General features: G+C 51.8%; 4 protein-coding genes across 4 annotated transcripts; 1 reads left to right on the forward strand and 3 right to left on the reverse strand.

Annotated features, from left to right (window-relative positions):
• Positions 1–1,881: 1,881 nt before the first annotated feature.
• Positions 1,882–2,939, reverse strand: POSPLADRAFT_1139943 (hypothetical protein; the record flags this gene model as incomplete). Its single annotated transcript, XM_024485104.1, has 2 exons — positions 1,882–2,664; positions 2,718–2,939. 2 exons carry the CDS (start codon positions 2,937–2,939, stop codon positions 1,882–1,884), a joined length of 1,005 nt encoding a protein of 334 aa, XP_024340020.1.
• Positions 2,940–4,031: 1,092 nt separating this feature from the next.
• Positions 4,032–6,169, forward strand: POSPLADRAFT_1139742 (hypothetical protein; the record flags this gene model as incomplete). The annotated part of the gene is made up of 4 exons (XM_024485080.1): positions 4,032–4,277; positions 4,335–5,750; positions 5,886–5,918; positions 6,080–6,169. The coding sequence occupies 4 exons, from the start codon at positions 4,032–4,034 to the stop codon at positions 6,167–6,169; spliced, it is 1,785 nt and encodes a 594-aa protein (XP_024340021.1).
• A 672-nt stretch (positions 6,170–6,841) lies between these two features.
• On the reverse strand, positions 6,842–8,227 carry POSPLADRAFT_1139373 (hypothetical protein; the record flags this gene model as incomplete). The annotated part of the gene is made up of 4 exons (XM_024485027.1): positions 6,842–7,093; positions 7,364–7,729; positions 7,833–7,987; positions 8,116–8,227. 4 exons carry the CDS (start codon positions 8,225–8,227, stop codon positions 6,842–6,844), a joined length of 885 nt encoding a protein of 294 aa, XP_024340022.1.
• Positions 8,228–9,136: 909 nt separating this feature from the next.
• Positions 9,137–10,332, reverse strand: POSPLADRAFT_1138870 (hypothetical protein; the record flags this gene model as incomplete). The annotated part of the gene is made up of 3 exons (XM_024484957.1): positions 9,137–9,276; positions 9,310–9,600; positions 9,660–10,332. 3 exons carry the CDS (start codon positions 10,330–10,332, stop codon positions 9,137–9,139), a joined length of 1,104 nt encoding a protein of 367 aa, XP_024340023.1.
• Positions 10,333–10,960: the final 628 nt, after the last annotated feature.

Below are 10,960 nucleotides of genomic sequence, written 5' to 3' on the forward strand. Positions count from 1 at the left end.
TCTGGAGGCTGCGCTGCAGACACCAATCCCTCTCAAAATACAAGCAAACAGACACTGTCCTGCGCTCCTGGAGAGTAGGTCAGGATAGCAATTGGACAAGTCTCGTTAGTGGAGTGGATAATATCACACATCAGTAGCGTGAGGGGCAACCGATCCTGTGGCACTCGCGAGGCTTCCGTGAGGCTGAGCCCTGGAGCAGTTCATAGTCAATAACGTCCCCAAAAGTATCGCTGACGCCGAAAAATAACATTGCGACATTGCTGTTGGATAAGATGCAACGCGTAGTCCGTAAGTAGAATGGCATTGAAGGAGAGTTGCGCGCACCCGCTCACACAAAGGAACAAAGTCAATGCAGAAGGACGTACGCCCGAGCGGAGCACATACAGCGTCGACTGATCTGCATGAAGAGAGCAGAGTTTCGTCATGGCATATTAAAACTCCCTGTAATTTAATCGTCACAATCGGTTGCCACCAATTCAGTTCACACCTGCGATCAGAGCTCCTTCCCGTCAGCACTAATGCTTGCATTATCCCTGATGATACAGAGCTCACGTTCGAAGCATGAAAGTACACATGGCATACCCTGCCGTGAGACTCTGGTCAGACTGGTGGAATAAGACAGTTCACGCCCAAGATCCATCGACAGATATCTTGCATGATGCGACAGCCACAAAGTATGCGGAAGATTGAATTCCTGAGACAATACGAAAGATGGCCAGTGACTTATATTCGCGAGGACGGGCATGGGGATTGTCATCAGCGCGCTGAACTTGATGTACTTCAAATACCAGCAATGCGTGATGAGTAGTAGTGAGAACGAACCATACATGAGTGTTTGACCAGTCCTAAAAGTCGAGCGTTGTTGATTCCAAGACCAACCGAGGGAACGGGGCCAGTGTCAATGCATCAGTGAGCCGGATCGTAGTCAGAGCCAGAGATGCGGCCGATCCGAGGTAGATTGTACAGCAGTGATGGATGTATTCCCAAAGACGATAGAGGCAGAGTCAGAAACGAGACCAGACGACCCAAAACCGAGACATCCAATTTGCAACATGTTGCGTTTTCTTTTTCTTTTTCTGTAGCGCTTTTTATACTTTCGTTAGCTAGCCAGGAGGAGTGGGTTGAACAGAGCCTAAGATCGATCCAAAGCTGGACAGTGGGTTCGCATTCTTGATACCAATACATCATCGTCCGGTGTGACCGAAGATAGTACGTACAGGAAGGAAGGAAGGAAAGGAGGGAAGAGTATGTCCGTGGGAGTCGGGAGTTTGTTCAGGCATATCCAAAATGGTGCGACAGATTCGAAGTAAGGCTGATAACAGATATACAGCGAGCTCGTAGATGGGACCCCAGCTGTAGAAGATCGACCTGTAAGTCGAAGGCTATGTTCGCGTTGTCTAGGGACCAGCAGCGAATCATGACGTAAGTGCGCTCGCCGTATGAGATAGGACCACGGCAAATGCCGACGGCTCATCACATTCTTCACCGTTGCGCAGACTCACGCTACGCCGATTCTTATGCTGCTCTCCCATCTTGACGATTAGACGCACATCCACCCTAGTAACGCCTCAAGGAATGATGGTAGTCAGCGACGCAAGTACGTGACAAAAATGTCGTATATCGATCGTCATCGAGGTCTTCACAGGTAGACAAGCAGACGACTAGTCAGCTGTGAGCACAAGCAGTCCGTAAGCATGCAGCTCACACTATCTCATACAATCATCAAAAAACACATATGCATCGATAATCATATAGGCGTCGAATCATAAATACAAGGCAATCACAAATACGACCAGGAGAGTACTACGTCAATATGAAGACAGGATATGCGAAGGGCAAGGCGAGAGGGAGAGAGCACGACTACCCGGGAAAAGTGAGCGATCAGTCGGTGAGATACTTGCTAGCAGCAACATGTGCGACGACCGCTTTCGCGTCCGCCTCGGGCATGTGGTGCTGCCTTTTGAGATGCCGGCCCAGTGCGTCGCTCCTGACCATTGACTTGTCACACAAGGTGCACTGCCATCGTGACCGGTCGAGATGTGATGTCCGTATGTGCCGGTTCAAAGACGCTTGGTGTGCGTAGTCTTCCGATCCTGTGTCTTTGTCGCGATCACACATTTCGCATCGGAGCGTCCCCTTCGACATCACTTGAGATCGTGCTGCCTTGATTGCCGGTGCGCGGGGACGTTGTGGTTCCTTCCTTTCCTTCTTTGCCTTCGTGGGTGCACGTGGCCGTGCAAGCCAGTAAGCGGGGCCCGTGGATGATTCGGCGAGGACAGATACCCCAGCATGCCCCTCCGATTCTGTGGCGTCCTCGCTGATGCTGTTGATGTGTTTGGTGTTATAGGTGTTCTGCCCTACAATATGTAGGTCAGGCATCTGTGCGCTTGACACGCCAGATAGTGTGGAGTGTGACGACAGCCCGTCGTCATAGCTTATCCCAGAATTCTTGGCCATCAGCTCAAGGATATATGAATCGATGTGAGAGAACGGATCTGAGTCCAAGGCGAGAGGCTCTCCAGCGATTGCGACGTCTGTTCTTGGATGACCCCGCGAAGGGCCTGGCCACGAACCCATGTTGATCCTTGATATGTCGTTGGACATCTCTACAGAGTCCATCCCGTGAAGTGTTTCCATTGGAACAGTCATGTTGTTCAAGAAGTTCTAAGGTGCGTGTGTAAGTCTCTTTCTAGCCTGTACCTATGCGGTCTGCTCACCTGATGCTCGACCATTGTGGGTACCACGGCTTCGCAGCCACTCATAAACGAATAGAATCCACGATGAGTGTATGGTCCACGAACAGTTTGGAAATACATCGTGTCCTCAGGAAAGAGAGGCGTGCAGATGTCGATGGAGGCTGCTGGGTCGGGAAGATGGGGGGAGGCGGAAGGGGTTCCTTCGACGACTCGTGTCGGGTTGTACGAGAAGTAATGTTGCATGTCGAGGTTTGCGAAGTGTGATCGGAAAGAAGGGCGCGATGGTGGATACTGTTAAGTGGGTGTCCCCTCTCTGAGTTCAAAATCGCGTAGCTTGAGTGGCGTCAACCTTGGGACGTCAGGAGCGGGACTACGCTAATGCTCTGAAATCAAGATGAACGGGCTACTGGTGAGGATGGTGAGGGATTGGACAGGGGTTATGTAGCATACCAAGGTGACTCCTCGGCGCCCATGCACAGTCCTCATCCTTTGTTCTGAAAACTTTCACATAGGACTCTGACTGCGACTGCAGAGTGCATTGTCCATCCTTTAATTTCCGCTCTTCGAGTGACTTCCAGATCCCTAAATACAAACATTGGCACTGAGAGACATTGATCGCAGGTACGGAGTGGACCGTTGGCTACCGATCGAACAAGGCGTGCATAATAGGCCGGAATACGCCTTTGTTCTCCCTAGGACCGATTGGATGGCTGTGAGGCCTTGTCACTCACACGTGCCTTCGCCACACATACGGCTTCTCAGAACACCTCAGCATGTTGGTGTTGTGGTTTCGCATCATCTCTGTGAGCCCAATGCTCTTCCGGAGTCATTCGAACCATTGAGTACGTGCTCAGGTGAATGCATGTGTTGCATGCCGCGGTCTTCCTCACCGCAACGGAACAGGTGGCAGGAATCGGCCTGTTTGGCTGTATCGGCATTACCTTGTGCTGACACTCTTGGATTATCAAGTTAAAACATTCTACGAGGAATATCATGAAGGCATATTAAAGCGTTGCGCCATCATAGATACTCACGTCAATACTCGCAATATATCGTGTTGGCGGTTATGGGATGTCGGCGAAAATGGGTGGCTGCATTGGCATACCGACCGCAATGCATCATTAATAACAATAAGACAAGTCACGATGCAAAAGACCAAGCGCTTGGGCCACAACAACACAATCCATCGTGGGAAGAAGGCTCCACCACACTTGCGGCCACGACGCCTTGCCAGCGCTTGACCCTCCTTCTTCCTTGCCTTTACTTGCTCAACACATTGTCGACATATACACTTTCATCCTCTATCTCATCGTTGAGACGTATCCAACGCATACAATGCATCAAGTGGTCTCGGTGGCGGAGATCTTCCTAGCGATCTGTCAGTACGTCCACGACGACGACGATTACCCATCCCTCGCTGTGTTGGCACGGTCGTGCAGAACATTTTACCCCATCGCAGTTGAAGTGCTCTGGCGGTGCTTGGAAAACATGATCCCCATATTCCGCCTACTGCCGGCCGATGCGTGGAGGTTCAAAGAACATAGTTTACCGTTCCCGTCGAACGGAACCATCAGAGTCTATGTGCGTAGCCAGTCTCTCTCGGAAGCGGGATGCGTACTGAATCTACCACCCACACAGGATTTACAACGACGCCTCAATGCTAGCGACTTCACCGCAATCATGCAATATGCCCCGCTGGTGAAGCAGATCGGATTCCGTCGAGGCAGCAGACAGTATTCTCAATGGCTGCGATACGAGACCGATATGATCCCGTCGCGCGCACTGAACGCCCTGGTCAAGTCACTTCCAGCCCCTACATTGTTCCCCTCCATCCACACCCTGGACTGGTCATTCCGATCCTTGCACATATGTCGCCAAGATTATGACGACGAGCGTGCTGAAACTACGTGGGACAATGCCTGCCTATGCATTGGCCCACAGCTGAGAAAGGTTGTCGTAGACGCAATGCTTTACGATGACGAAGACGAAGTCTCAGAACAGTCTCTAACGAATTTCCTGACAAGGATTGGGAACAACTGTCCTCAGCTCACTGAGATAGACATCAAGGTCTCCCCCGATATATCCGACCTCGTTTTCCCTGTTACAGAGTGGGTTTCCTCACTGAAAAATCGCTTGGCGAGGCTCAGAAGACTATGCTGCAACGAGATCCCTTTGACTGAAAGCGCACTATGCCATCTCGGTGGCTCCACCACGCTCACTGAGTTGAATTTCGCTCTGACTGCCTCCGCTGCCGAGTACTGGATAGGAGCAGCTTTGCAGTCCAGCATTCAGGCTAATTTTCCCGTGCTCCGCCAGCTGCACATCTTCACCGAAGATTCCACCGCGCTTCTCAGGTTCATGGAGCACACAGGGTTTCCCCAAGCAGAGACCATCTCTGTCTACTCACTTGAATCCAGCGATGGCTCCGGAATTACTACCCTATTCAATTCCGTTCAACTGCGGCTCTCTCCATTGAAAGTGACGGACCTCGACATAGAGCTAGGGGACTCTTCAGAAGTCAGTCAGGATCAGGAAGACATTCTTGCCCGTGAATGTATTGTCCGCCCACATCATCTCCACACATTGCTCGCATTCCGTCAACTGAGACGGCTACATCTATGTGGAAACTGGTCGGTAGACTATGACGACGCGCTTATGGAGCAATTGGCGGTCGCATGGCCACAAATTGAAGATTTGGGTCTCACCTCAAGATCATATCCTTGGGGGGCCGACGAGGTACAGACATCGTGGCGATCTCTCCAGTCCTTCGCCACCCATTGCCCACGTCTAGAGAAATTGGAGATTCCATTCATGGCGAGCGGTTACACAGGTCCTCCCGCGACAACGAACTCTCCGGCGCAGCCCCAGCTCCCCAAGATTGACAGACTCAAAGTTTCGTGGATAATCATTGACGGTCCCGTGTCCGAGGCTGCCGCGTTCTTGGAAGAGATCCTTCCCAACCTCAAAATGTTCGATTTGGGTGAATACAACGACGCTGAGCAAAAAAGGCGATGGTACAATGTCAGGAAGCAATACTACCCGATGTTCAAGGACGTGCGTGGAGAAGAGAGGCAGAAGCTGCGTGAGAGGCTGCTACTCAATCCCCTTCCGGACATGCCGATGCCTGCTGACTGTTACTGGTAATTGCACATGCTCGCAACGGCCACAGCTGATGTTAGCGTTGTATAGTATGCTTTTCCCAAGTTTGTCGCCCTGCTTTATGTACGTTTCAGTATGAGAGAGTACACTCAAGTTGTCTATCTTCTTAGGCATACATGTGTAAAAGTGATTCCCGGGTTGTGAATTTCCCGACATGAGTGTAATGAAATTAGTCATATTACAGCAAAACCAATATTGATAGACCTCCCTCGCAAAAAGTACAGATAGGCGGCATGGAGCATAACGGCGCTCGGCACCTTGGGGTGAAGTGCACTGATTCCTCAGAGGTTGTTCGCGGCAGCCATATGAAGTAATCCACACCAATGCCTCAATATTCGTCCGTTTGTCGAGGTCTACCCCGCTTGCTTCCGCAAGCAATGGCAGACAGCGACGAGTTCTGCACTCTACTGTGACGCAATACCAGTAGCTTCTGATCATTACCCATAAAGCGAGACATGTATACAACGAATCCTTTCTGAGCAGGATCCATATATCGTCGATTACTGACCATGGTCGGTAGACGAAGGGATCACAGCAAGCGTCTACTCAGTAGCCCGCCCCTGATCGGCTGCCGGTCGCCGTCTCTGCACCACTGCCGACTCCTGCCGCAAGCTTCTGCCCCACTTTGCCGAAGTGTATACTTTGCGAGGGGAGGTCTATCAATATTGGTTTTGCTGTATGTTCGACGACGCAGCGCAATATTACGTGATTCAGATGACGCGGGTATGGTACACCCATAAGCGCCGGTCCATCTTCGGACCATCTCGGATGGCACGCCTGATCATCTTGTCCTTTCATCACACAAAGCTACCCGGCGACACGAAACATTGTTATCGTAGCGTTTATACACAACCCGGAGGTTCGAGATCACCAGCATAAGAACAAATTACTCCTTCAGCTGTGCTCCACTTGCTCAACGTCGACCGAGGCAGATCTACTACAATCAGCCGTGTGTCGTACGTAGCATTCAAGACAAGCCTGAAACATCAACCCTTCCGCGACGGGACCGGCGCCCATGGATGCTTCGCCTCGAAATGACGCTGCAGAGCGTCGGTCCGAGCAAAGGCAATCTTTCTCTCCTCCGCGCATACCCAGCACGAGTTCAATTTGCCCAGGAGGCAGCCCCTTATATGCCGTTCGAATTGAGGCCTTTTCGTGAAGTCTGCCTCTGGCTTCTTGCATTTTGGGCACTCGAAGGCTGCGGGATCCACGAGTTGCTGGACAGAGATGCTGCGGTCCTGCCGCAATTAAGCAAGCGGAGCAGGAGGCATAGTGAGTCGAATCTTCTTACTGGTGCGTGACGTCGTCGCTCCGCGGTCGCCATCATGCACGTCATCGGAGCTCCGCATTGCATTGCGGGCGGGCTTTTTTGCAGCCCATGTGGGCTGAGTCCTGGATGGTGCCGCTTTTGGGGGCAGCAGCGAGGACAGTTCACCTCTGCGACCTCCCTTTCCACGCTGCACCAGAAGTGGAGGTGGTGCGCATGACTGGGAAACTGGGGGAATTACGTTGAGCGACTGCCGCAGGTCAGAGGGTCGGTTGGTGATTGCGGCGGAAACACTGTCGCGCGGTGTGCCGTCATGATCGATGTCGTCAGGCTCTTCACGAGCATTCTCGAGATCGAGGTCAAGCATGTGCTCAAGGTCTTCATCCTGGATGATTTGTGCATTGTTGTTTGTTTCCTGCTCTACAATGTGTAGACCAGGAGCAGACACGTGTGACACATCGTCTGCGTGGATTGGTACCGAATGTAGCCCTAATGATTCCAGTAGGGAGTACGCTGGGTCTCCTGGGTCGACAGTGTTGTCCATGCCCCCATGCCATGCCGTGTCAGTGGAGAGTATATTCTCGGACGGATGGAACAAATAGTAACGCTGGGTCGATAGAGATGCTCTCCCGCCAGGCATGTGTTGTAGAGTGCTCATCTGTTGCTTTTCGGCAAGTGCATTACAAAGGATGAACCCATGTGATACTCACAATATCTATGTTGGTAACCGGAGTTGCGATGTCCAGGCCAGGGGCTGCCTGATAGACATGGGGAGGACAGATAGACGATTGTGGCTTCATATTGACGTGGCCGGCGGCGCCTCGCACCAGCCGTCCCGACTTCTCGGAGGACGAGAGAAGATCCTCTAGACAAGGACATGCTAAGAGCGGCGAGTATCTATTACACGAGTCGTCCCGTCCACCTGGTGATCAAGATCAAGCAGGGAGAAATAGAAGGCGATGTTGTAGTGAGAATGGAATCGTACCGACTCACGCCTCAATATCCTGATGTCGAGCGAGTTTACTCCGCATTGTCGGGCCACGATTATGGCCAACAATCTAGGCTTTACCGTTCGAATGGGGGTATTTTCATGGGGAGAATGCATAGTTGAGTGCGACTTTATATCTACGAGGTCCGTGGCCAACTTCGGTCCTCGACAGTCCTCACCAATACCCTGCCAACATCATATGATCCGCTAGATAAGGTCATGCTAAGCCAGTACCACATTGGCTGCCCACCAATCCTGCCTCAGCTACACCCTCCCCAAATCACACGCGAAGACCTGCATGGTTACAGGTCTATATCCAGCGATCAATATATAGATGTGAGTAGATCCCAGCAAACACAAGAAACTGAGATCCCGTGAAGGCTGTCAAAGCCAACTGTCGATGTCTCATTCCCTTTGCACCACAAGATTTGCTGAACTTCTGGATACAGATACGGGCGAATCCGCGTATCTAAACTCAAGTACACGACTACCATTTAACCGTTGGTCGTCTTCACATGCCTCCCGCGAGTTCCGAGTCCCTGGGACCGAGGAAACCGAGTCGATGCCGGGAGAATGAATATGTCGTCACAGTTTGAAGGGAAATTTTGGTAACGAGTGAGTACACCGGGGATCAATCCAAGAAATGGCTGCAGCAAACATTAGGTCAGAATCAGAGGAAGAGGTGTTTTCGAAGCAAGGCCACGCACAAAAGGAGCAAGCGAGACAAACTCGATATGTAGCTCAAATGACGAGCCGAGGAAGCCGATAGGAAGATTCTATCACTTAGCTCACATTGATGGATGAAGCCAATGAGAGGTCGGGGGTAGGCGGATGAGATGACCGCGGTAACGACGCCGTAGAGGTTGAGGAGATTTGCCGTAGCGGAGTCTACTAGAGACGGTGGGTCATCCTCCCGTGCAGTATTGTATCTGCCATGGCGTCTGATACAAGGATCAGGCAAAGAATGCCGTCAGCTGGGTCCGTGGGCGCCTGAGGACGGGAGCTTGACGCCACTGTCTTATCCGTTCACAGTAGCGCGTCGAACGAGGTCATCAATGACAACCGCATTAGCATGAGACAAAGCTCAGCCAGGTCATCGCCTGTACGGTGCTTGACCATCTTGTTCGTCCTTTTGTGCCTCTGAGCCTTGGCGCTCCTGCCCGCACCTGTCAGTAGGGGAAGAGGAAACAGAGGCATACGCGCGTACACAGCTGACTGCAGCTTTTGAGCAAAACGCGTCCTGGATCTAGAGCTCCCTTCGGGATTCAAGGCGCAATTCGGCAAGATTCTCTTCCGTCGTTTACGCATTTCCTCCCGCGCATTATGCGCGGTCGTACCCCTGGCGCGTATCTGTTTGCAAGTGTCGTCGTCCAGATATGCGCCCATGAGAGCAGAATATGTTTTGCGGTAGATCTTGATCGACGTCATGTTTGCATTCATGATGCCGCCCCAATCTACTCTTCCGTTCCTCGTCCTCCTACAGAAGGCATCTGCGGATACTAGGTATAAACAAATGCCACAGATAGAACAGTAATCCGCGTGCACGTACCTGTATATGATGTACACGCATTGGCAAATTTTACTTCTCCCTGATTCGCAGTGGCTAATGGAGCATCGCATAAGCCGCCAGGGTTCCAATGGTCTCTTTCGGAGCTCGTATGGATCGCTGAGTACGGATGCACGCTGAATGCTAGCTCAGCCACTGTGCCAATGGGCACCGCAGCGTGGAAGGAGTTGACGGCGGATATTGACGGAGGTTGCGGTGGCAACGGCTGCAAATTATTTATGGGATCGGCAAGGAGTGGCGGACTTAGCTGTGGGTGGATATTTTCCGGAAATAAAAGGCCTGTATAGCCCAAATGCGGAAACATGAGGCGAGGGGTGATGAGAGTGTGTGGCGCCAATTCGTGGGCAATGCCGTCGAGCTTCATCTCAACTGCTTCGTCTTCTTCCTGGAGCATGTTGCTGTCTTCCTCGGTGCACACGCCATCTGCAATTTGAGGTGCGACTACAATATCCACGTCCATTGGTGCGCCATCAGCGACGCATATGCCCACCGTCACTTCTTGCGTGAACGATGAGACCTCGACCTGACTGTGCATTTCGACATCAGCCACAACCGATTTGCATGTGTCCCAAGCAGGCGCGGGTGGGAGTAGTCCAGTGTAACCGTCAACGATAATGACTGCAGGTTCCGCGATATGATTCCCTGCTGCAGGCATGCCTTGCCTCATAGGAATTGTAAACATGTCTATCTGTGGAAGTTGTGTCGCGGAGGCTGTCACCGGGAGTAAGTAGCGAATCAAGTCCGCGATAAGGTGTGATGAAAGAAACAGGAGGGTTGCGAACAGCCACGGAAAGTTCAACTTGCTATCAGCCTACGCATGACCATGGCACTTCACGTGATTGCATTGGCCCAAATATTTCAAAACGACCACGGCAGGCTTCAATTTACCGATTTATTGCGTAATGTGCATGCGCTCGGGCACAACGCTCACTTCAGGGTGCAAGTATTGTCACATCGAAGCCTAGGAAGGCGGACAGTGTCAGTTCCAACGACAATCTCAACTAATGGAGCAGGCTCAATCAGAAGCGTACCTTCGTCCGAGAGCTCAGAAGCACACCTTCGCCCGAGAGCTCAAAAGAGCGGCTCGAAGCGGCTCCGCGGCCAACATCCGAATGCTGCATCCGAAAGGCCGAAAGCTTGGACATCGGCTTGAAGACACTATCCTGTGAATTACCAATGTGACATTGGCTCTGGCGCAGAACAGGGTAATGAGTAAATATACCAGGTCGCGCGATGTGCATCTCCTGGGCCAGGGCAACCCATCAGCAAATTCCATAATCGAC

This window comes from Postia placenta (genome assembly GCF_002117355.1).
Source record: "Postia placenta MAD-698-R-SB12 unplaced genomic scaffold POSPLAscaffold_5, whole genome shotgun sequence".
Lineage (NCBI taxonomy): Eukaryota > Fungi > Basidiomycota > Agaricomycetes > Polyporales > Adustoporiaceae > Rhodonia > Rhodonia placenta.